Genomic DNA, 27,643 nt, shown 5'->3' with positions numbered 1-27,643 from the left:
ATATATTGTTTACGAAAGATATGTATTTTATTATGTATTTACATTCCCCTTGGTGGAAAAAATGCTGAATCATTTTCTTGCTTTATAAAAATTTGTGCCAAATGGAATAATTATATATATAAATAAACATTGTAAATAAGCAATAATGGTACATATGGATATCTACACTATACAAAAAGTGGTATATAAAAGCGGGTCAATGTTGACCTAGCTGATTGTCTTTCAAGTCCTTTGAAGCAGCGCTTTAACATGTTCTATCAGCTGATACGTGTATTGTGCTTTGTAAGTTCTTGGCGTTTGGGAGTGATGAACACAAATTTTCAATACAATTTAGAGTATTTTCCGGTTTTGCAAAATGAAACCGCGAATTTCGCGCGTGGCATCAGCGAACTCATTGAGCGCATACAAACCGAGGGTGCATTCGTTAGTTACTTTCTGCTAAGGAAGCATCCAGCCGATTGCGTCGATGAACAGTTACCGACAAATTTCGACTTGCCATTCATGCAGCTGAACGAGAGTGAACATTCGTATGTACGAGGCACTGGCAATAGCTTCTTATTGGCAATATTATGTCTTCGAGAACTCAACGATAAAGATTTCGTGTTGAAATTCTCTGCAGATTTGCAGCACATACGCACTAGACGCATATTGGTTATTCACAATAAAAATTTGGCTCAGAGTACACATTCCGAAATCGAGAGGTTCTTTCGTAATTGTATGCAAGTAAAATTTTTGCACGTTATACTCGTACATCGCGATTTCGCTCAGACAAACATCTTTCACTTATTCAATCAATTTCCCGAGTTGCAAGTGGAGACACGTGATCTACGTGTTACAACGTCAATCTATCCGAATCGCTTGGCAGATGTCGCCAAAAAGAAGCTGCGCGTATTGGTCGATCAAATAGAGCCGGTTACTATGTTGGTCGAGACCAGTGATAAACTTATTTTAGAAGGTTATATTGGTTACTTTGTAAAGACGTTCGCTTTACGGTACAATTTTGAGCTATGGCTGCCGGAGGAATATGAGTCCAGTATAAAGCGTGTAATCTCTATTGAGGAGATACGACAGGCGGCGCGCAATGACTCGATAGATCTGGGCGCGAGCTTATCAACACCGCAAAAGGAGGAAAACTTACATGAGTACATCTATCCGGTCGAGTTTTTTCAGTGGCTAACCATGCTGCCGCTGGAACCGCAGATGGAAACATATTATTTTTTCATTTCCATCTTCACTCCTACGACTTTAGTTGGTATATTTCTTATAACCTGGTGCTTATGCGTGGTCTATGTTGTACAATTGAAGTTGAAGTGCCAAACTCTTCGTTGGAATCGTCAATTTTTTTTGCTAGTTTTAATGCCTTGGCATCTTGACTTACTACGCGGTTTGCTAAATCAGTCAACCCATATGCGCTTAAATTCTGCCACTCGACGTATTATTTTCATACTATTTTTTGCGCTCGGTGGTGCTCTGAACAATTTTTTCTCCACAAAAATGGTGAACTGGTTAACTCTGCCCCCACAAAAAAAACCAATTAAAAGTTTTGAAGATGTTACTGAGCGCAATCTGCAGATACAGATGGCCGAACCAGATATAGCTGAGATAAAGTTCTATCGCGGTGAGCAGTTTTGGAAGAAGCATGCTCACAACTTCAAAGTGGTGTGCACGTCTGATGAGTTTCTTAGTAATATACGTAATATGGACACACGTTATGGTTATTTGATAGATTCCTTAACTTGGCCGATAATCGCACAACGTCAAATGTACTTCAAACATCCGTTATTTCGTTTATCCGAAAGTCTTTACTACACGAAGGGGTCACTACTCAGTTTGCCGATAAGCGAAAATTCCATGTACAAAGATTTGCTGAGTGAATTCGTCATGCGCTCACGTGAATCGGGCCTGTTAGGTTATTGGTATAGTAAAACATTCTACACAATGGTCTCCATTGGACGTATAAATTTTACAGATCTCAGTACGAACCAGATACACGAAGTGTTAACTTTGAAGGAGTTCGAGTGGGTTTGGATCGCGTATGCTGTTGGAGTTGGCTTCAGTGGTCTCGTTTTTATGTTAGAATGCATCTGGTATTACAAAGTCTAATGCATAATACTGCTATTGTGATTTCTTAAAGAATATTATTGTGCTTTAAGAAGTTTTTAAAGTTGTATGAATATACATATGTGTTATTAATATGGTGAAAATAATATATATTGTACTATATATTACACATACATATACGTATAATATAAATGTTATATGTAAGTTGACAAATAGATGGAGAATTGCTGGTTGATGGTGGTCTTAAAATGTTTTGGTTACTGTCTTGGAGATAAAGCGTGACACTGCTAGACTTGTACCAATAGTCCTGAATAATTTGCTAAAACGAACAGGAGAGGGCGAAAACGAGATCGTTGACAACGTAGCTGAAGATCCCCATTCGTTAACCGCATAATTACTGTTAATGAGACGTGGGTTTATGAATATGACGTCAAAACGGTTCAATAATCTAGCAAATGATGCTCCAAAATTGAGTCCGTATCGAAAAAACCTTAACAGGGTCTTCCAGTCGAGGCAAATAAGTAGTGTATATTAGTGGAATTGTATTGGTACATTTATTTTTAAAATACGTGAAAATGTATATAGGTTTATGTTTGTCAGATCATATTGTAAAACAGAAGGCTGGTTTGGAAGAAATTTATCTTGATTGCGAAAACTTTTTATTTCCAAAACATTTATAGAAAACACAGAAATATATAGTATTTTAATAATAATAAAATTTACTCAAATGACGTACATATATACATATAGTACATACAAATGTGTGTATCACCCAAAAATCACGTGAATACAGAATCAGTCAACAATTAAATTTCATATAAAGTCACACGACGTAAAAAATGAAGGTGGTGCAAAGCACAAAAGAAGCCATGCAGCCATTAAATGAATGTGTACTTACCGAAAGTCGAAATTAAACGAAATTCTCTCAGTAACAAAACTGGTCTCGACAACAACAGCAAACTCCTGACTATTACATATGTACACATTCATAGATGTTACTTTATATGTATATGCGTATGTATGTATACATATGTATGTGTACATGTGGGTTGGTTAAGGGGCTATACCAGTGTGACACTTTCAGAAAAATTTTTTTTTTTTCGTTTTCAATAGTTTATATTTCCAAAAATATCCTGTAAAATCTGCAAAATTGTCAATTTGGCATTAAAAAGACGACCATTTCTTACCTAAAAAAAACCTTTTTATTCAAAATCACGCCATTTTGTTAATTTTTGATATTTTTGAAAGATCGTAGATCATTCTATATAAATAAATATAAGTTTAATATACTTTTTGAATTTTTTTGTTTCAGCTACTCGTTCGGCCGGAATCTTGTCAGCAGTTGGGGCATTTTGTTTTTGGCACCTCCGAAGACAGTACATAACTCCGTTATTTTTAAAAATTTTTGTGAAAATAAATCTTAAAATCCAGCTGAAAATATACCCTATTGCCTTCAAAGAAGTTCGAAACATTTAATCAAGTACTTTCTATAAAAAAAAATCACGAAAATCGCCTAATTTTTCAGGCGTTACGCTGGTATAGCCCCTTAAGCAGTTACGTGTAAAAGTGGCGTGAACTATGGAGAGTGTGTGGCATGCCACGCAGTTGACGTAGATCAATGCAGAGAACAACAACAAGAACTACAAGAAAAGAGGATGTGACATAGGTGGGAGAAGCTGCAGCTGTAGTTGCTGAGGCAACGGCAGCAATAACAAAACACTAACAACAATAACAAGTACAACAACAACAATAACTGTAGCAATTAAGCAGTTAAGCAAGAACAATCGACGCTGTTTGAGGTTTTCGGTGCTGCTGTCAGTCGCCAGCAGTGCAGAGCGCTGATATTGACTTGGCAGCAGTCGAGCAAAGCACGCTAGAAGTGCCCAGCAGCCAACAGCCAACCCAATGCAGCAATGAGTCTGCACAATCAAGTGTTGTGGCGCATAACGGTCCGCCTTGCAGAGCCCGCAAATGAAGTTTACATACTGCCACAAACACACCAACAGGCATTCCATTTCTTTCTTCTTATTTTTGGTAGAGTATACACATATGCACATATTTATATCTTCTTCGTCGGCATAAGAATTTGGTTTTGTAAAGTTTTGCTCGCAGAGTTTGCTGGCACGGCAGCGGCGTCGACTGAGCAGCAGCAAATCGAATCGTAACGCATCACATCGCATTACGCGCATATAACGGTGAATTGTCGAAAAATCATGACCGACAATGGGATGGCTCTTCGTTGGCTGTGTGTTTATAATTATTTTTGCTGCTTTTACTCGCCATCTTTAGTGATTTGTTGCGCAGCTTGTTGCTTCTTCAGTTGCTGGCTGCTTTTATATTGTGCTCGCTCTTGTTGTTGTTGATGCTTAATTTACGTTTTTTTCTCAGTGGTGCGTAGGTATTTTAATGAGCATACTAGTTAGTCATTGGTTTTTTCAGTTTTATGATTCTTCCCATATTTTTTAGTTTTGTACATTTTTATATTTAGATTATTCCACTTAGTGGAACAAGTTTCAAAAATCGTGAACATTGAGCACCAGGTTACCTCCTTAATTTCTTAAAGAAATGCCATAATTTTCTAATATTTTAAGTAAAAACCTGTTGTGGGATCAGCGCTAACTTTATTTGGTATCTGGGCGCTTAAAAAGTATGATCCGACTTCAAATATTGTTAAAAGAGAGTTTGAAGCAGTATATGTATGTGCTAAGTTTTATTCTGATATCGGATGAAGTTCAATATTGTATTATATGGAAAGCTCAAGGGGAAGGCAGATCGAGCTGCTACACAGGTCTTCAGCTCGCTGAAAGTGAGTTCAAACTAGTCAATGAGTGCATGACCTCACTAGCAGTAGTATCAAGCTACTTCCATATTAAACTTGTCTGGTTGTCTGGACCTATCAGCTTCGCGCGAGTTCAGCAAGCGTTGGGCTGTAACCAGTATTTGTGGGGTTGCGAAAGCCTATGGCCCAGAGTGAAACATAAAAGGTTCATTGAACTGGTATCTGTTAGCAAGACTAAAGATTTGAAAGGACGCAACTTGTCCATATTTAGTAAGATATGCCCGATAGAGGATATGCTTGAAAATTCTACGAAAAGATGCAGCGAGTTTTCAAGAGCGGAGTATACTCTTGTACGACCCAAAGGGACGATCTATCGGTTAATGTCTGCAGAATAATAAATTTATGGAGAGAAAAGCAGTGAATGTGTGCCGAATCCGATTCCCCAATCTATTACGAAGGAACAGGTGTTCCACTGCCTGACTTTGAAGAAATTTGAAAGGCAATTACTTACCTTGAAATCAACAAAACGGCGAAGGCATTTGGATGGCTGGCGCGTTGAACAGACAAGATGGAAGAATACCTTACGCAAATGATATTGGCGCGATGTTAGCTCTGCTTTTCCAGACTGGTTAAGACAGTGAAGCATATGGTTATGGTAGGGGACAAGGATCATCAAGCAAATAGTCGTCGTGTAAGTCATAACTTTGATATACTCAATTGGTGAGAAACAGGTGAATGAAGAAAGGACTCGGCTATAATTGCATAAGCAATGTCTATCCCAGTAAAGGAGAAGAAACTGAACTAATTTGCTCAATTTTAATACTGTAATATAAGTGGGTGTCGTCACAGTGCGATTTAAAATTATAACTTAAAATACCTAGATAATAGATAATGTTAGGGATATTCACGTAAAATGCCATTGGTTTATTATTATATCACGAACAGGATTTTTTGAGTTTGTCACGAAGTTTGAGCTACTCAGGAGAACATCAAAAAGGTAAGTATATACATATGCACATAAACAGTGGGCGACAAAAGTCTACGTACGACCCATATTTTTGATGTATTGCTGAATATAAAAATAGTATGGAAAATGTAATGATGAAGTTTTGTTTTAATTACATTTTTATTAGGAAATTATAAAACAAAAAGTGTRCTCCAATACAAACATAACAAACTGTTCACAAAAAACTAAAAAAAACCATTGACAAAAGTCTACGTACGGCATATAATACATGTTTTATGTTCATCTTACAAACTAGAAAGTAGCGGGAGAGTACCGTTTATTTTTATTTTGTGTTTATGCTTTACAATAAGCTTCATGTTAAGCACATTTCGATATAATCGCCTATAGGTTACACAAGGTATAGTTGTCACAATAGGTCCTCGGAAAGAAATTTCAGCAGTTGTGCGAAACCTGGTGGTAAAATACAAAAAGGAGAATAAATCATTTGGTGAAATATCAAAACTGCTTAATTTACCTAAATTAACTGTTCAAACCATATATGAAAAGTTTATAAAAAATAAAAGTGTTGAAAATAAACCACGAACCGGTCGACCGAAAAAGCTTAGTAGGAGAGATGTCTCTTTTATTTTAAAAGAAGTTGATAAGAATCCACAAATTCATGCCACTAAGTTAGCCACGGAATTAACAGTACGATAAAATTGTACATTTCAGAACAGTTCAAAGGGCTTTAAATGACAATGGATTGCACAGCAGAACTCCACGCAGAAAACCCCGTTATCAGTGAAAAGAACCGAAAGCTTCGTTTGGAATTCGTTCACAAGTATAAAGATCTTGATTTCTGGAAACAAGTTTTATTAACTGACGAATCCAAGTACAACGTTTTTGGAAGTGATGGAAGAGCCAAAGTTTGGAGAAGAGCCAATACAGCAATGAAGTCCAAACACCTCATCCCTACTGTCAAGCATGGCGGTGGAAATGTCATGGTTTGGGGCGCTGTGGCTGCATCTGGAGTAGGAAACTTAGTATTTGTGGAGGGGAACATGGATCGTTTTAAATATAAGAATATATAAGAACAAAATTTAAGAGCATCCGTGGATAAACTAAACCTTGGTAGGAGCAGGCTCTTCTAGCAGGATAACGATCCGAAGCACACGGCCCACATTATAAAGGAATGGCTACTTTACTATGCCCCACGTCAATTAAATACATCACCACAAAGCCCAGATTTAAATATTATTGAGCATGTTTGGGAGATTTTGGAATGTAAGGTGAGAAAACATGTCATTACCAGTGCGCAAACACTAAGAGAGAAACTACAGGAAAAATGGCAACATGTAACACCCGTTGAGATTGAAAATTTAGTTTCTTCAATGCCTAGACGCTTACAAGCAGTTATAGATGCCCATGATGGGCCAACAAAATACTAATTTTTAAGATTCAGTGTCTTATTGAAATGTTTTTTTGTTTTATTAAAATGCTAGTCGTACTTAGACCTTTGTCAATGGTTTTTTTAGTTTTTTTGTGAACAGTTTATTATGTTTGTATTGGAGTAGACTTTTTGTTTTATAATTTCCTAATAAAAATGTAATTAAAACAAAACTGCATCATTACTTTTCCATACTATTTTTACATTCAGCAATACATCCAAAATATGGGTCGTACGTAGACTTTTGTCGCCCACTGTATATATGACGAGCTGAATCGATTTAGTCATGTCCGTCTGTCAGTATAGTTCGCACATATGTATTTCTTTCTGATATTTTTATGTTTTTAATATCGGAATATAGAATTATATTTGCTGTTTGCTTTAAATTTTTTATTTTTATTTTTGTAAATATAAATAATATAGTAAATATATTATAATAACCAATCGCAAATATTGGATTTTCAGGTTATCAGCTTTGATCTAACTGAAAGTGCAGTGTTATAATCGCAACTAAACCGGAATGAGGAAATGATATCAGTCATCACCATTTCATCGACCCTCACTGCTATACAATAGCTGCTCAATAAGTTGAAAACCAAGTTGTTTAAAAAGCCATTTAAGACTGATATTTCCCATGATCGTTGAACAAAATAATGAGTATAAGTGAACATTTATGTGTCAGAACAAAAGACTTAAGACGGTAACTTTGTCAAGGAAAAACAAACTAATGCTAATATCTGGCTAAAAAAACGCTTATTTCAGTGTTTGTATGTGCACCGACAAGCGACTTATACTTCCCCAATGGATCTTTCAGGTTCATGGCAAATATGTTTGAATCTCTCAAGTACAGATGTACAGATGTACATATGTATGTATATAGACTTGAGCAAAAGCCTTTCGAAGCAACTCAATTTCTTTCGATAAAAATACAGACACATATGTATGTATGTACGTGCCGCAAAATAGAGGCAAGAAGAACAAACCGTTTGACGTTATGCAGTTGGAAATAGCAAATAAGCCAAAAAGGCATAGAAATGCAAACCAATTTGAAAAGGCAAAGCCACCAACAACCACAACAACTCTAATAATATCAGTAACGACAACAAAGGGTTAAGCGTGAACAACAAGAACAGTTAGAGCGCTTTAATGTGTCCATGCAGAGATTTTCCAGCTTTAACTTTGAATTTATGTGTGTCAAATGGCAATCAAACACCCGAGCAAACAATGAGTACAATAAACAAATCAATAAGGCGGTACACAAGCACTTACACACATACTCTTGCTTTATATAATACAACCGCAGCGTCTTAGAGTTGGCGGGCGTATACAAGCCCTTTGTTGTGCGGCTGCAACGCAACAAATGAGCACACAAACAGAAAGAAAAGCAAATTGTAAGTGAATAATGGAAATAATGAAAGAAAGGAAGGTTTTAAATATGAATTTGAGAGGTGACCGGTTAAAGCGACGTACATATGTCAAATGGCAAATGAATGCCTTAAGTGGTATCAAATGCTTGTAGAATCAAATGTGTGCTTTTACATAAACATAAACATAAACATATATTTAAATACATACGAGCCCTCAGTCATATACGTAGGTTGACTTTTCTATTTCGGGATTCAACAACCTTAGTGCTGCATTCTGGCAACTTATAACTTTATAATAAAGTTCCATATTTTTGATGCTCTACATATTCAGACATGTTGATATACGAGCGTTATTTGTGATGCTTACAGTAACTTCAAATACTCATCTGGGCCAAATTGATTAATAAAATTTTTGACCATAAGGCGAGGTCTTAAGTCATCGCAAGGTGGATGTCGTGAAGGTCGTATAAAAACAATTGTTGCTCTAGAAACTATTGAAGCCGTGCTTAAACTGATATTGCAAAACCTATCGTGGGATTTAAAGAACTAAGGGCATAATCGCTCAAAAAATTTCGTGTCGATTGATCGGGGAAAATTTTAAAAAATACGATAGCAGTACTTCGACTTCGTCAGGTGGTGAATTGTTGATTTACGCGTGTGAAGCCGAACGTTAAACGTGAACGAAACGTATGGGTGTGTCAAGAAGAGCCAAAAAAATTGTTCACGCACGAAGCACTTCCAAGCAAATAGTTGTATAAAAAACGCAGAATAGTAAATTATGAGTGATGCACAAACAATTGTTTGTCACTGTCTTTCAACAACGATAGGTGCAACTCTATTTTTGAGCACTAAAACATTGATTTTATAAGTCTTTCACTGTATAGTCCTGACTTTGCATCGTATGACTTCTTTTTGTTCCCTTATTGAACAAAGTTAAACAAAGGGTCAACGGGTTATACGTTCATAACGCATGTTTTGGTAATATCTCAATCAGAGTGGCAAAACTGCTTCGACAATTGGTTCAAATACATGCAAAATTGTATAGATCTTAATGGAAAGTATTCTCAAAAACCATAAATCGATTTTCGATGATTAGTATTTGTTTTTGTTCTCTAATGCCGAAATATAAAAGGCGACCCTCGTATAGGTCAACTGGTGCATACCCTAAATTAAATCAGAATGTGTTTTTTGGGTCGTATGTGGACCAGAACACAACTAGTTGCAATTAAATGAGTTTTAATAATTATAAATACACAATAAAGCACTTACAAATGGGATGTTCGACAGCTATTTATTTAAGTATTACCAAATACTGAACCTTTTTCCAAATTTGACTCAGACTGAAAATCCTTATTATCGCTTTCAAAATAGACACCTGAGGCAATAGAAATATATATAATATATAAGTATGCCAATGCTCAATCCAATTTTCCATATACAGCGCACGCTCGATAATCTGACCTAATTAAAACCAAGGCAGTTCACATTATCGAAAGTGTTCACATTATGGAATGCTCCAAAAGAACAGGATAGTACGTATATATATTGGAATTCACATTTTATTAGTGTTTTCATTACATATATATTTTTACGTAACACATATTATACAAAATCTAGGTTTTATTTGAAAAAATCAGTCATCCTTTTCTGTATCTTCTGTGTTTCTAAAAGTTGAGGCACAGCTTTCTCTCTTAGACGTCTTAGTACATTTACATCATTTGGATCGACGTCTTCATGGCCAGCCGACCTTATCGCCTTGTTGAAAATTTCAACTGCTTCAGTCCGCTTAATTTTCTCCTCTACTTTCGATACGCTGCCTTCATCGGAATCGTCTTCTTCTTCATGCTCGTCATTTGCATTATCATCTTCAATATCTTCGTTCCATTCATGAACGCCTGGTAGCGTTAATTCAGCCTGAAATGGTTAATAAAAAAATCATTTTCAATAACCTGCATATCTTTGTGCGATTCTGCGAAAACGAACAAACCTCAGCATTCAAACTGTTAAGGAGATCGACGGTATTCCTCATCAAGGCGCCAAGTTCAGCTCCCCATTTTTCTTTTAAAACTGCGAGCGGAACACTATCTTCGGGATCGTTATCATCTGCCGTAAAATTTAAAATATTTTTGCAGCAATTAGCTAATGTTACTCCGCTGACACGACTCCAAGCGGCATCCAAAAGATTTATAGCTCTTCGTAAAGCATTTTTTTACATCGAATCGAGTAAATTGGAGTTTGTAGCTGCTATTGAGGCTAAAAGGCTGTTTCTGTAATGCAGCTTTGTAATCTTTATGGCATTTTGAGCCATTGGTTGGATGAGGGGAGTAACGTTTGGTGGCATAAACATTGCTAAAATTTGTCCATCGTCCGTTGCCAGCTGAGCTTCATTTGGGTGAGAAAGAGCGTTGTCGATTAGGAGTAGAGCTTTAATTGGCCTAAAAAACAAATTTAAAAGAAAAAAGTTAACAAAATACAAAATAAATCCTCACCTGTGGAACGAAGGACCATGAAGACATTCCTTGAAAACAGCCGACGTCATCCAGGCGGATTTTGAGCTCTTATAGTCTGTGGGGCATTGAAAGTTTTTAAAGAAGCGCGGATTCTTTGCCTTTCCAATTACCAAAAGTTTCAATTTATGAGATCCAGTGACGTTTGAGCAACATAAAAACGTGCTTCGCTGCTTTTCCGACTTAACGCCTGGGGCTCTCTTTTCCATACTGGACACGTACGTTTTTTCTGGCAGAAGTTTCCAGAATAAGCCTGACTCATCAGCATTACATAACTGGTCTTTACACAGCTCCAGTTCGGCCATTTCAGCTTATGTTTTTCCTTAAATGGATCCACGAACTGAGGCAGCGAAGATAGAAGCTGATATTTGCAGCAGTCGAATACCGTACCTCCATCACTAGCGTTGAAGTTAGATTCATTTTCCTTTACTTGTGCATGCAGCACTTCACGAACTTTAAAATCACTTGTTTTTTTGCTTTGGTTCCACAAATTGTTGATTTAGCAACATTATATTTTTTTGCTAAGAACGTCATAAATGAGCCTCTTTTTAAAGAATCGAGAATATCAGCTTTTTGCTTCAATGTCAAAAACGTGTGTTTTTTAGAATTAATTTTTAACAGAAAATCTAAAACGAAACACTCCACGCGAATACAAAATTGCAACTGAAGTATTACATGCAATTCAAATGAGAGTCTTATTCTACAATTGGGGGATTCCCCAAATGCAGAATTAGCTGAGATCTGTGTAAACTACATTCAAATACTTTAACGTCTTTTGTTCATATTATAGAGCCTTTTGGGTTTGTTCACATTATAGAGTAGTCAATGTATAAAAAAGTCTGTTCACATTATGGGGTGTTCAAACTATAGAGTATTCGCATTAGCGAGCGTGCGCTGTATATTAATTCATTAACCGTTCGTTATCATCTTCAAATAAATGTTCACTATTTGTTGGATTTGTGTAAAAGTATTTACAGGAAAGGGTAAAAATTATTTAAAAAAAAAACTTCCGAAGCTTCATAATAAAAATTTTTCCGACTAGTGTTGCCGATTCGAACTGAAATGTTTGAAAAGTAAACATTATATATTACAAGATGGATAAAAATTCAAATTGTGTTAACCATGATTTAGATTGGGTCGTAGCGTTTATTCAAAAACCATGAATCTCACGTGGGCAGACATTTGTCCTTTGTGGCCTAAAAGTAGTGAACCATCATACTTTCATGGATTGTTGAAGAGTTTTCTCAGTTTTCTAATAGACGACATAAATATGTATGTTTGAGATGTGCAAGAATATGCATATTATTTTACAACTATTTTTCTTTCGAAATGTGTCTTAGAGTTGGCACTGAATCTGAAAAAGACTGAAACACTTGGCAATCGCAACGCATAACATTTAAAAAATTTATCCAAATAGTGCCTTTGTACTTCTTCTACATACGTACATACGAGTACTATATAATCATTACCACTGTTTGCTATGTGGTTAAAGCACTTCGGAACTGTGCCTTCAATTGCGCTCATATCCATTTAACGGTCGGCAGTTACCCGCTGGTTGGGCTTTTATTTAACAATTATTGATATTTGAACAACTTTGGTGGCTTTTTAATAGACCCTCATGTGCCGCAAGCTCAGACATTTATCTAAGTAAATCAAACTTCCACCATACAGGCATATACGTATATACATACATATGTATATGTATATGTATGTACAGACTTAAGTGCGTGTGGCATGCAGCATATAGTAAGCTTAGCTGATGTTTGGTGTGAGACCACAGTGAGAGTCGTTTATTTTGTGGTAAAGAATTTGAAATAAGAAGAGATGCAGAAATGCAACAAAAAACAGGGGAAGCAAATAATATTTAAATGAATGCATGCAAGCTATTTCTTTGTGTAAATTATATTTAGATGGTATTATGAAGAAGTGTAAAAAATAATATGATTTTCAAAGAATTTTTTTTATTTTCCGTTGACATGTAAATCAACAGCCCTGTAACTAAGTAAATGAGTGCTATGGCGAACAAAAAAAACATATTTACAAATGAGTTGTATAGTGTCAATATCGATATAAGTGCATTCAAGACTCGTCTGGCATGAAACTAATCTCAAAGCTTTTACCAGCCAGTGTTGCTGTAATTAATTTTTCTATAATTTAATTAGGTACAATGATTCTCATATAATATATGTATATGTGGACTGTAGTTAGTTGGTGTAAAGAGAATAATTACAACCATAGTTTAATTGTAAATTTCTCAAAGTCAAAAGTTGTGCGCTTTGCTTGGGACCCGCCACGTAAAAAAACGCACCAAATGGAAAATAATAACCAGCTTCGGATCGCGTAAGCGGTGTCTACGTCAGTAAAGAATTAGAAATCTGATTACTATTGAAAACATAGGTCTCCGTGAAAAATGCCTTTTTCAACAATTTTTTTTTCATATCTATATATATAAAAGAAAGTTGTGTTAGTTACACCATTTACAAGTCAAGAACGGCTGAACCGATTTAACTGAAAATTTATGAGGAGGTAGCTTAGAACCAGGGTAAGGACACATGATACTTTTTATCTCTTTATGTTAAAATTTAATACAACTCATTAACACAAAAATTATATTTCATCATAATAAATCATTATCATAAGCATTTGTTCAAAATTCATGTTTGCAGGAATCGTTTGAATATAAGCGTACAATTTTAAACAAATTTTTCCTAAACAAGAAAACACGTTAACTTCAGTTGCACCGATGCTAAATACCCTTCACAGGTGCATTTCTGTTAGTAACCATGTGTTCAGTTTGTATGGAAGCTATATGCTATAGTAATCCGATCTGAAAATTTTTTTCGGMGATTATATTATTACCTTAAGCAGTAATCCATGTCAAATTTCGTGAAGATACCACGTCAAATGTGAAAGTTTTCCATACAAGAACTTGATTACGATCGTTCAGTTTGTATGGCAACTACATGCTATAGTTAACCGATCTAAACCATTTCTTCGGAGATTACATTGGTGCCTCAAAAAATAATCTATACCAAATTTCGTGAATATATCTTGTCAAATGTGCAAATTGAGTAGCTTCTTGAAGAGAAAATGATGTTTGCAACATTTCAAAATGATGTCTTAAAAACCTGAGGGACTAGTTCGTATATACACAGACAGGCGGACAGGCGGACAGGCGGACAGACGGACGGACAGACAGGCGGACATGACTAAATCGACTCAGCTCAACATACTGATCATTTATATATATACTTCATAGGGTCTCCGTCCATTCCTTCTGGGTGTTACAAACTTCGTGACAAACTTAATATACCCTGTTCAGGGTATAAAAATAATACAATTGTCAAGTATTTGGAATAGTAGAAAAGAACTGCAACTAAATACGCAGTGAAATAGATTATAACTGGCTCAGTAAACAGTCGTTGAGTATGTAACATATCACGTGCTTTCGCCTCTTTAAGCTTAGCAAACATCTTTTCATCGGTGGATTTCTATGAGCCCAAATTCAACAGTATTTTCCCCCAAAAAGAAATGCTTGAATAATACAGGAAATGCTGTATGATAAATTTTTTTTTTGAAAATTAACACAAGTTGCTTCAAAAAAATGCTATATCTCATTAACTAATAGTTATAATCCAACTAATAGAAATCAATACAGACACAGTGAAGCGTGGACGGGTCCTCTAGTAAAAAATTAAATATTTGATTAGAATTTTTTATTCCTACAGGTACAAACATATACTACTACTACTAACAAAGAAATTCTGAGATGTTCGGAAATTTTTTTTTTTAAACTCGGCCATTGGGACGCTATTTCTGGTGACCTCTCGGAAAAAATGCGCCAGTGTTGGCAGGATAACTCCTTACAGAATTATATAAAGTGAAAAAATTCGTGATTTAGTTAAAACCTTGGCAGACATTTTTACAAATAAATGAAAATTTCACGAAATTTTTTTTCAAATAGTAGTAATCGAAAAAAGAAATCACTCATCCAAGCCTTTAGAAATTTTATCTCCAGGACTTGTGTAAAATTTCATGAAGATCGGTTGAGTAGTTCTCGAGAAATATTGCCAACCGTTTTCAAAAACATAGTACCGAGAAAAACGAGCCTAGCTAGCCTCGAGCGCACAAGTTCTCAACGCTGTATCTCCGAACCAAGTACCCGAACCAACTTAAAAATTTAGGAAAATATTCTAGAGATGTTATAGAATTTAATTAGATAATAAAAATAAATAGACTTTTTGAAACCCGTATACACATGTAACGCCGTAGTGATTTATCACTATTAGGTTTAGTAAACAGAAATTCATTAATTTTTCAGTTGATAGTAACTAGTATAATGTAATATGGCGTTAGAAAGATAATATTTTGTAAAATATGTTCAGGCAGTTTTGTGTGATTATCTTTATATCGCGTTTTTAAAACTTTATAAATGTTATATAGGGAGTGGGCGTGCTTATCATCTGATTTCATTCAGTTTGCTGTTCACAAACTTGGTTTCTGCAGCTTTTATGGGTTTGGAGATATATGTATATTACTCAAGTTACAGTTTGCATCACAAACGAACGGACAGACAGTCACCTGAATTTCAAATTGTCTCGTCATCCTGATCACTTACATTTATAAGTATATCACCATATATCTATGTCGATTAGTTCGTGGTGATACAAACTTAGCAACATCTTCTTCTTCTTAATTGGCGTAGACACCGCTTAAGCGATTATAACCGAGTTAACAACAGCGCGCCAGTCGTTTCTTCTCTTCGCTACGTGGCGCCAATTAGATATTCCAAGCGTAGCCAGGTTCTTCTCCACCTGGTCCTTCTAACGGAGTGGAGGATTTCCTCTTCCTCTGCTTCTCCCGGCGGGTACAGGGTCGAATACCTTCAGGGTTGCAGTGTTTTCGTCGATTCGGACAACATGACCTAGCCAGCGTAGCCGCTGCCTTTTAATTCGCTAAACTATGTTAATGTCGTCATCTCATACAGTTCATTGCTCCATCGAATCCGATATTCGCTGTGGCCAACGCGCAAAGGGCCATAAATCTTTCGCAGAACTTTTCTCTCGAAAACTCGCAACGTCGACTCATCAGTTGTTGTCATCGTCCAAGCCTCTGCACCATATAGCAGGATGGAACTTATGAGGGACTTATAGAGTTTGGTTTTTGTTCCTCGAGAAAGGAATTTGCTCCTCAATTGCCTACTCAGTACGAAGTAGCACGTGTTGGCAAGAGTTATCCTGCGTTGGATTTCCAGGCTGACTTTGTTGGTGGTGTTTACGCTGGTTCCAAGATGAACGAAATTATCTGCGACTTCACAGTTATGACTGCCAACAGTGTCGTGAGAGCCTAGTTGCGAGTTCGACGACTGTTTGTTTGATGACAGGAGATATTTCGTTATTTCGTCTTGCCTTCGTTGCTTGCTCGGAGAGGTCCTTCCCGATTCTGACGGAGCTTTTGGTGTTGCTCAACGTCAGCTTACACAGCCGTATTAGTTTTGAGCGGATACCAAATTCAGACATCGCGGCATAAAGGCAGCCCCTTTTCGTGCTGTCGAAAACAGCTTTGAAATCGACGAAGAGGTGGTGTGTGTCGATTCTCCTTTCACGGGTCTTTTCCAAGAGATTTGGCTCATGGTGAATATCTGGTCGATTATTGATTTACACAGGTCTAAAGCCACACTGATAAGGTCCAATCAGTTTGTTGGCGGTGGGCTTTAATCTTTCATACAATACGCTCCATAGAACCTTATATGCGATTTTGAGGAGGCTTATCACACAGTAGTCGGCGCAGATTGTGGGGTCTCCGTTTTTGTGGATTGGACAGAGCACTCTTAAATTCCAATCGTTGGGAATGCTTTCGTCCGACCATATTTTACAAAGAAGCTAATGCATGCTCCTTATCAGTTCTTCGCCGCTGTGTTTGAATAGCTCGGCTGACAATTCATCGGCCGCCGGACAATTGCTATTCGAACTCCTTCATGGTTGGGCAGTGGAACGTCTGCTACATCGTCATCGGTTGGGGAATCGGGTTCGCCTTCTTCTGGCGTTGTGCGTTCATTGCCATTCAGCAGGCTGGAGAAGTGTTCCCTCCATAATTTAAGTTTGGTCTGGGCATCGGTGACTAGATCACCTTTAGGGGTTCTACGAGTGTATACTCCGGTCTTAAAACCTTCTGTAAGCCGCGGCATTTTTTCGTAGAATTTTCGAGCATTACCCCTGTCGGCCAGCTTATCATGCTCTTCGTACTAACGCATTTCGGCCTCTTTCTTTTTCTGTATGCAAATGCGTCTCACTTCCCTCTGCAACTCTCGATACCTATCCCGTCCGGCACGTGTTGTGGTCTATCGTAACGTTGCGAAGTAGGCAGTATGTTTTCTTTACGCTGCGATACGGCACTCCTCGTCGTACCAGCTGTTCTTTTGCATTTTCCGAAAACCAATGGTCTATCACAACATGATCGATCTGGTTGGTGGTTTTTCGATCCGGCGACAGCTTGTAGCTTGATGTAACTTCTTATGCTGGAATCTAGTACTACAGATAACCATATTTCGGGCCCCGGCGGAGTCGATCAGGGTCAACACATTTGGGGATGTTTCCTCTTGGAGGCTGAATTTACCGACCGTAGTGCCAAAGATACATTCCCTGCCCACCCTGGCGTTAAAGTCCTCTCTGTCCTTGTCTCGTCCATCCCATTTCCTGGACGGCGGTGATGTCAGCCTTTATTTTCACGAGGACAGCAACCAGCTGGGCAGCGGCACCTTCCCAATTAATGGACCGGACATTCCAGGTGTATGCCCTCAAATCATAGTCCTTAAATCGTTTGAAAGGGTCGTCATCAAAAGGGGGGTCACTCATCCGAGGCTTGTTGTTTCCTTTCATTGGGGGTGGTTTTTTTTACGTGGCGGGTCCCAAACCGAGCGCACAACCCTATGTAGGGGATATTCGCCCTCTCACTTTAGCTCGACTTCAAACTGATGTTATTAGGCTACCCAGAGGATACTTGGTCAAGGACCGGAAGTCGTGAGCTGCTTTAGACAAATGAAAGACCTTGAAAAATCTAAAAGGAAGTACTTAAGGTCAAAATTATTGATTCTTTTCATATTTTCGCATATATACTAATTAGGGATGAAGTTCTCTTTTGATTGTTCTAGTGGTCAGGTGCGAAGTCTATCCTATATTCCATGAATTACTACGACAATGCACCTCCATTAAGTTAAACTCCTTTGATAAAGTAGTGAGGAAGAGGTCATAGTAAAGATAATAGAATATACTATCTATGTATACATATGTACGTATATGTTCATATATGGATTAGCGAATCAATGACGGTTTTTGATTTTCTTTAACCATTCTAGAAATAGTGGCTTATAGTCTCGGCATCGCTTTTGAGCCAATATGCGGGTAGAAAAATTGTATTCCATAAATCAACCGTTTTAATATTTAGTAACTTCACACATTCAAGCACAAGAACAAAGTTAAAACTTTACTGAAAGGTTAACATTTTTCATTATTGGGGCGTGACAAAGCGCGCCTCGTTTTCGTATCAAATTTCATAGGAAGCTTACTGCTACCGCCCAACTCTTCATTGCCAAGCAAGTAATGCAACGATGAGGCATAATAAAATTTTGGGTAATTAAAATGGTACGCAGCAAGTACAGTTAGTTAAAGTGCTAGTGAAGCTACCGAAAGTGCACCTGTTCGTCGAGACTTTTGTACAACGATTACTAGTAGTTCACTAACTTAATGCGATTGGCGGCAAGCGGGTATGTGTGTGTGAGTGTTTGTGTGATTGTGTGATTGTTGAAGGCTTACAGGAAAGTACCGTAACAAGCTGTAAGCCTGACAAACGCTGCCGTTACAGTTGCTGCACTTAATGCTATTGACTAGAACCAAACGAAGATGATTCGTCATCGATCAAAATGGTAGAATGGTGCAACAAATCCGCGTCTGGGCCAAATCGCCCGCTAGCAACAGGTTAGATATGTCGGTATATTAGAGACTGTGTGCATTACAGTAGTAATAAAGAAAGAGAAGATGGGTGTGTGTGTGTGTTGCACGAATGTGCGGTTTTGTTATTGTACTATATGTTCCATACATTTGTTAACAGTGACAACTACAATTTGTCAAAGCTTTAATTCTATGTTAGAAGTTGTTGAAAAATATTGGTGATTAGTAACTGCATAATAATGCTTCCGCAGAGACGTAATATGGGAAAGATGTTTTAAAACAGGAACTTGTTATCCAATTAGAAACTTTTTCCTACTATGCAGCGCGACCATATGGTAACTTCAACTTTATTCTTAAATATCTAGAAAAAATTTGGTAACTACAAAAATAAATGTTACAGCGTTTTATATATGTTACATTTTATGAAACTGACGATTTTAAAAACCTTAAGAATTGCTCAGACATGAATGGCAGAGGAAAAGGCAGGAACATCCGTGTAACGACAATCTCTTTTCTAATTAGAATGAATTTCTCTCTACGGTTATTTCTGGCTATTCGTAGATAAAAACCTTTAATGTATGTTTGATATTGAGGAAAACGAAAAAGACATTAATAGCCTGTTACTGCTGCCAGCCACTGGAGCCATTGTGCAAAAGGAGGGACACTCAACGAAAGTACTACCATAGTCGAGCTCAATTTGTTTTGTGGGGTCTTTGTATGGTGGGGAGCACTACAAAAGACCACACTTGCATAGAAGCGCAAGAGCGTTCAACGAATGGCACTCAGCAACACTAAGTTTCACACCAACCATGGCACTTAAGGCTCCGAAAGTTGCTATCAGACTCAGATAATCTTGGTTTCTTAACAAGCATATATATGTCTGAACATTTTATAATTCTCTCACGATTTGACTTAATGCCAAATCTTTTGAATCATGGAGCAGTCATATGGTTGAAAATTTTACCGGATACCAGATTTAGAAGCTGTATTGAAAAAGACGAAGGAGAAAAATTTTAATATTTCGAATCTGTTTTCTTTCTAGTTTACTTCTGAAATACCCATTTATAGACTCATATTTCTCCAAGTGCACTACTAATCAAGGATTTTTAGTATGTTCGGTTATCCCAAAAACTATGCCAATAATAATGAGGATTTTTGATCCCTACAGTTAAATTTTAAAATGACTTCGCCACTCGATGTTATCAAATTATTTTATGTCCTTTGATTAAGCTAATTATTAGCAAACACTCAAACCCTGAGCATATCGATAGTGAAAACTGAAAACTCATGGAACGAACTCGATGAGTAAGCGCCGATAAGACAAAACAATAAAAATATTTATTGCGAAATCAAATGTATGACAGCATGTAAAATATTTGTTGTTTATGTTTTTATAATTTATATGAGTTCGTGTTGTTTTTGCCACCATTAATGGTGGACTATTCATTATCAATGCGACGAAAACGCTGAAACCCTGAATCGGAATGAGGAAGTGGTTAAATAAGCGCCAAAAATGAGCTAGAAGTAGACCAAGCAAGAGAAAAAACGTTTGAGGTATTACCAATGATTAACGCACCGACAGACATAAACAAATGCTTTTACTTCAGCCGTGTATCGTTGTATCGGTGTTTGTAAGTATATATACATAGTATATACAATATGTTAGGCGAATGCTGTTTGAATCACTTGATTCGTAAGAAGCTACGAGTATGCACTTGTGCGCTTGAAGCTTTCATTTTCGCAGCTTTACCGTTACAGCGTGTAAAATGAAATGTGAAAATTAGTAAGGAAACGCGATGAAGGAAGAGAAATGAGAAAAAGCATAAACGGATAATAGTGTAGAATGAATGAAAATAAATAGTGTTAGAAGAAGAGTAAAGAAAAAACAAACTTGAAAATCATTACAAAATGGAGTGTAAGTGCTATAAATAAATTTACAGTTTTTTTATTTGTTTAAATTTAGAGCTAACTAAGATCTATGGAGAAAGGGAGTTGGATATATATGTTCATTAGGATGGATCAAAAAAGGAAATTTTGGTACAATTTTATTAGAACCGAATTTCCTAGAAAACTGTCAGTTTTGTAATTTTAAAGTGTCGTTTTTATTTAGTAAATTATAAAATTCATAAGAAACAGACTTTGCCCAAAATAATCAAACTTCAACCGTTAATATCTTTTAAAAAGAAACTTATGCAATAAGTATAAGTATAATAAATATTCATCTCCGGTAGTTGAAAGCGAGATTTGAATTTCCCCAACAAATAAAAATATAAAACTCTAAGGAGAACCTTCACGTTACAATTAGGAGCTCATATTTGGAGAGATTTCCTTAGTAGTGTGTAAGTGCCTACTTTTTTAGTACCAAGAGAAAAAAATATTAATTTTTTAACTCACCTTAACATAAACCCTAGCGTAAGACTATATGTGTAACAATATTCATATTTGTTAATAAATATTTGCTCATTAATGAGCAAACATCGATAATTTTTTGTTTTGTTGGAAATGTAAGCAGACCGGTCAGAAATTCGAAGAAATATGGATCTTTAAAGGATTTCGTTTTATGTGCCACTTCTGTCCGTCGCGCTGAAATTCCTATAGTAGAACTGGCAAGAAAGGTGAAAAACACTTTTTGTTTTTAAAAAATGTAGTCTCACAACCAACAGTTTACAATTCTTAATTGCAGAAAAATACAGGTGCGCAATCAGCTATCTCACCGATCTTTCTCGGCTCTTCTCTACAAGGAGCCTGACTCCGTTCCACAGTGAAATCACAGCGACCATATTCACAAACTGAGCAAAGGAGTAAAAATTAGATCTAAATATCACTGTCAATGGAATTCAAATTCCGACTGTTGGCAATCCTAAGATTTTAAGCGCTATCCTTGACAGGCTATGCTCCTTCACTCCCGACATGGTTGCGATTATTGCCAAAGTACATAAATATAACAAAATCCTCAAGTGGCTAGCCTGAAGTATCTGCGGAAGGAACAAAGAATCCTTGTTGGCAACATTCAGAGCAATAGGGCGGCCGGTAATCATCAATGGCACCCCGATATGCTCAACTGGATGGTGTGAATTCCACCTACATAGTGAGGTCTGCTCATTTTCATAGAAATCACATTCGCAGCCACCTGCTTGAAGAGGAGTCATTCACCATTAGTAAATTCTTGATTACGTCGACCACATTGACGGACGCAACAAACTTCAGCTTCGCACTGACCGCCATTCAGCGGTATAAACTTATGCACCAACTCCAAACCGTGAATGGTGCACTTGCAGTTAAACTGTCACCCACAGCAGACGAAGGTTCCAGCTGAACAACTTCGTCCTGAATATTATAGTATCGACCACGTCATACTAAATATTTTTCTTGCCTGGAATGAGTCCCCGCACGCCTTTAACCACCTCTTTGCATGTCCAATGAATCCGACACATCTAGCGACTCCCGTAGAGCCTGCTGTTAAAAAACTTCAATGTCAACTTACTTTAACCTTTCCACCAAAGCGGTGATTAGATAACTGCTAAAACAACAACAATACCCCATTCCAACTTCATACCACCGATTGTCTTGGGCCATATTTTTGGCAAAACTTCTTCAAAAATAATTAAAGAAATCTATAAATTTATGCGGAATTTTCAGAATTTTTGGAAATGGAATTTTGGAGTGTCGGAAAACCTTGTCCCTCATTGTTTAATCCCGGAAAACATCTCTAACCTCAGTAATCACAGCAATCCAATCTAATAGGAACAGAGCATTTGTTAGGACTTTAAAATATATAATATAATATGTGAAATCTGTCCTATTTCGTCTAACAGAATTGAATAAAGGTTAAGATCAACAAGAATAGGATTTGTAACCGATAGGTGGCGCTAAAGCCAAACCAATTTCTTATTAATAACCCTTTGGGCAATTTTCTTATATTACTGATCATTAGATTTACATATTTCAATGCCTTATGTGGCGATTTAGAGGTTTGAAATGGGATATGGAAGTGCGAGGGAAAAAGTAGTTAAAAAATGTTCATAAGTATATAATTAACACACAACACTTACAATCGCCTAAGTAATTTGGTAAGAACTAACGATGACTGGATTAAATACTATTTTGTGAAGCGCCGTGTGCTCGTAATTTCATATAGCAATTTCCTGATTGAAATCAAAACACACTTAGTAGAAATAAGCAATATATTAGCATTGAAGTTTTTGTCCTACAGTAAAAAATTCTTTATTGAAGTCGCTTGAAATTCACTTCCTTAAGTTATTGTGTTTTGTTTGATTTCTCAATTGGCCGTAATATCCGCTTTATCATCATTTCAGTACCAGAATCAGGGAGTTTTTAAAGTTCACTTAATTTTAGATTAGAACTATTTTTCTCTCTTTAACTTGCTAGTACAATTTTTGGCAGTTGGCTACAAATACTTACAATTCATTGATCTAAGAGCAGACTACAAGCAACGTTTGCGGCCTCCAAGCAACATGTTTAGCTACATGCATGCAACATAATATCATGAAAAGTTTTGCTGCATCAACATAAACTGTAAATTTATTTTGTTTACAAGGCGAAATAACTGGAAAAAGTGTTTCTAGGTCAAGTTGCAAACGAGCGGTGGCTGGTGGGTTGGCTGGCTAGCCGATTATGACGCTGAGCATGCACGGAGTAGAGTAAATGCGGCGAGCGTATACTGAAATGATTTGTGAGCGTGCCGTAAAGTCGTAAAGTAGAAGAGCGAAACGTCGCTTTATATTCAAGTTTACAACACATTTGTATGTATTTGTGTTGGGTTGGCAATATTTTTATAATAAACGCACGCATAAATTCGCTGAAAGAAATGCGCGTCTAGTGCCTGAAATTTTTGTTACATATCTCGACACATACTGTCTATATGTAGACTTGTCAGTTCTAGATGTGTGTATGAAATATATCGTCACCTGAAATACAAAATAACGTAATAACCTTTTACGAAATTTTCAGTGGCATGACTGAAACAAGAAATAAAATCTAACATAGTGAAACTAAATTTTAATATTGGTTAAAACTGGTTTATATCTGACCGCAGAACCAAAAAATGTTGAACATATGTAATTTTAAGTATGTAGTTTGAAGTAGTGAAGCTTAATCAATAAGACACTTAATTTCGAATTTTTTGATGATACGTTATTTTGCATTTCAGTTGACGATATGTAGATGTATAAGTACATATGTACATATGTATTATGAATGTGTGCTTAATATTGCGCACCCATTGTGCGGCTTAACTGAGTAGGCCTCACAGACATTTTTACCCTGTTTGCCTAAATACTATTTTCGGTTATTTTTAGCAATGCAAAACAGCTTTTGTTGAATTTGGGTTATGTGCGCAATATGAGAGAGTGACTGAGGAATATTATGACAAGCATTAAAATATTAKTAAGTAAATTAATTTGTTCTATYAAAATAATATATATTTTAGTTGAAATAATATTTAATAATATTGTTATATAGTTTTTTTATTTCATAAATTTGTTGGTGACTTTTTTAACGTTCGATAAAAAGTAATAATATTTTTATCATATTTTTTTTAATTGGTTGCTCATTAAAATTTAAAAAAAAATGCATAAAATTAAATTAAAGTAATAAAAATGCGCATTGTTGAAATAGGGCGCTGAAGAAGTTCAATTTCCGATAAAAGGTAGATTCTTAATCACTGCAAATATTTTTAGGGAAGATAGCTTTGCGATTCAAAATTAAAAATGTCTTAACTAACATTGATAAAACAAGTTGAGAGAGTCTCAAATGACTGTAATCATTAAAATAATGAATAAAGTAATTCAAAAATTATTATCCGATATTTAAACCTTCGAAATATGGTGTTTTTTTGTCAGAAAAACCAAAATGCGCTGAAACCACTACAAGCGTAAAGAATATTGAATTAAGGTTTGGCATGCTTATGCCAAATTTCACAAGAAGCCCATTTTAAAGGCGATATTAAACATTTGTAATAGATAAAGGAAAAAAGTAGTTTTTTGTCAGTCGTGATTATCGCTTATTTAATACACTTAAAGCAGATATCTTCAAAAGTGATCAAATTTTTGAGTTCAAATATATGTATGTAAGTACATAAAAGTATGGATAAAAGGACTCAGTTGTCCTTCATAATGACAACGATATAAGATTCTATGTATTTGGTTATTCGTAACGGCAATTATCAGATGAAGATTTTAAAACATGTTTCAAACCGTTCTGATTTTAACACAGACTCATAATTTGCTGCAATTGTTGCGCCCCGTTTAAACATTTGTATTACGAGCAACACAAAAGACTTAAGAAACAAACCACATTGCACACACTTCTTGAAGTTGATACGTTTGTAGCTGTTGCACCTCACGTACACAGACACGAAGTAAGTTGCTAAGTACTACGTCAAAAATTTGAAACATAAATTTCAAATTCAAATTATAGTTAATAAATTTTAAGGTTACCAGCATGAGAAATTACCATTGATATTTGAGTGTAGAATTATTCCAAGCAACATGTTGCTAACACGAATGAAGTACTTGGCAACACATATATACATAGTTTAATGCTGAGCGCAAAACCAAGAAATGAATGAATGCAAGTGCTCACCGCTCATAAACTTCTCCTTGTGACTCTCATACGCTGCAGCGCTCTCACCTGTCGGTCGGCGCACAGCCGGCCAACTCGTTAGCCATGACTTTGAACGCATTGAAGGTAACAATAACAAACAGTTCAGCGGTCACACATACGCGCACACAAACATATGTCGACACAAATACAGTTATGTTGTGCGTTGAGCGCGCTTCGAGCATGTTGTATAGCGCGCTCAGCTGGGTTGGCGCAACATTTGCAGAACCACGCTCCGCTGCTGACGCTAACAACAACCAATACGTGATTATTGCGACCAACTAATGGCAAGCCGGACGAAAAACTCTGAACGGCGTGTTGGCTAACCCATGCTGTGCATTCGTGCAAATGATGTTCGTTGGCTGAAACGTTAGCCGAACGTTTGTTGCCTTGTCACTTTAGTAACGGCTTGGGCTGGTGTCTTCATGGAATTTTTGTATGATCAGTAATGTTGGTGCAGACCAACGAAATATAAATAGCTGACAACAATAGCAACAAGAAGAGCGCGCTTGCTTGTACGAGTGCGCGCTCCCATCCTCATCGTCGTCATCGTCATACCATTCTTTGTCGCTTCTACTTCTACATCAGCTTCTGCCGCTCGTGCTGCTGTTGCTCTTCGTGCACTATTGTTGTTGCTGTTTTTGGCATTAACTAGTGCCGCTGTCACCGCTCGTTGCTCTTGTGGCGGTACCGTTGTGCGCATTTCTTTTGGTGCGCCTGCGCACAGTCGGCTTTCTACCGTTGACGTATTCGGATTTGTGGAAATTTCTCTGCTCTGCTTACGGGCGTACTGTGCGTAGAGACCATACATACATATGTACACTGATTGGATTACACGCCGACAAAAAATATTATTTCCCAAGTAGAAATAAATATTAATATTGAAGACAAAAAATGCGAAAAATTAAAAAGTGATGATTATAGCGCAATATAAAATTATTATTGCACAAAATAAAATATTGAAAAGTGACGCATTTGAAAAACGAAGAATTTGAAAAATTTTGCAATTACTGAAACTCGAAAAAAAGGAAAAAATGTGAGACAAAATATGAAACCAGAACGTTTTTCGCAAATGTTGTAATAAAATAATTAAAAAAGTGAGAAAACTTAAATTAAATGCAAGAATTTTAAATCGGCCAGTAATGTGATTTTTTTAAAGGTACAGACACATGTACGCACGTCAATAATATTTGAAGCAGTTTTGGATAATTAAATAAAAAATTGCAAGATTATGTGCATTAGTGTTAAAAAATATAAAAAAAATTGCAAACAACTTTGACTTGAAAAAATTGTTTTAAAACGAAAAAAAAATTGGAAAATAGATTGAATAATCGATCAATTTAAAATTTTAAAATAATTGAATCATTTTCGGAATGAAACCCTGTTTATATAGCCTATACAATATTTTTAAAGCAAGCAAAAATGAATGTGCCTAATTTGTAAGTGAAATAAAACAGAAACCCAATATACTTATATATTTTGTGACAGAAGGATGTGTAAAAATTTTCGAAAATAAAAGAGAAATAATTTTCGACATTAAAAGTGCACACTCACCTATTGCAAGTGTTATAAAAATTCTATGAGTGCACTAAAACATATTTCTTGAAGCCGTTAATGTGTTTTCGAGATAGCGCAACAATTAAAAAAAAATGAAAATGCAAATAAAGTGCAATTTCAGAAATTGTTTCCATATAAAAAATTACTTTTAAATAAAATACCAGTAAAAACACAAAATTCAGTGTAAAACGCGATATTCGGCGTGTGAAGAAAGAAGTGAAAATAAAGCAACACCAGAGCAAAGCAGGAAATACAATTTTGAAAAAAGTTTAAAAACTTAAAAAACGAAAGCCAAAAAATCAAACGCAAAACGAGTGAAATAAAAAAAAATACGAAATTGGCGAAAAATTTTTTTTTTTAATATTTATAAAAAAATTACTTAAAAAAATTTTATAAAAAATTGTACAAAAAA

General features: G+C 36.2%; 2 protein-coding genes and 1 pseudogene across 2 annotated transcripts in view; 2 read left to right on the top strand and 1 right to left on the bottom strand.

Annotated features, from left to right (window-relative positions):
• The first annotated feature begins 249 nt into the window (after positions 1-249).
• On the top strand, positions 250-2,103 carry LOC108975329. Its single transcript, XM_018943718.1, has one exon. It carries the CDS (start codon positions 250-252, stop codon positions 2,101-2,103), a length of 1,854 nt encoding a protein of 617 aa, XP_018799263.1.
• Positions 2,104-2,509: 406 nt separating this feature from the next.
• On the bottom strand, positions 2,510-11,354 carry LOC108975328 (annotated as a pseudogene).
• A 15,615-nt stretch (positions 11,355-26,969) lies between these two features.
• LOC108975388 (sal-like protein 1) overlaps positions 26,970-27,643 on the top strand; it is a 35,612-nt gene continuing 34,938 nt past the window's right edge. Inside the window, exon 1 of the mRNA XM_018943851.1 lies at positions 26,970-27,498. The gene's annotated coding sequence lies outside the window, so the exon portion shown is untranslated. The remainder of the gene's footprint in view (positions 27,499-27,643) is intronic.

This window comes from Bactrocera latifrons, unplaced genomic scaffold, assembly GCF_001853355.1.
Source record: "Bactrocera latifrons isolate USDA-ARS-PBARC rearing strain unplaced genomic scaffold, ASM185335v1 scaffold_64, whole genome shotgun sequence".
NCBI classification, from domain to species: domain Eukaryota; kingdom Metazoa; phylum Arthropoda; class Insecta; order Diptera; family Tephritidae; genus Bactrocera; species Bactrocera latifrons.
This window is presented reverse-complemented; position numbering and strand designations above follow the sequence as displayed.

What these genes read in the sequence shown, in the direction of transcription:
- LOC108975329 (XM_018943718.1), top strand. Translation starts at nt 250, where the DNA reads ATGTTCTATCAGCTGATACGTGTATTGTGCTTTGTAAGTTCTTGGCGT.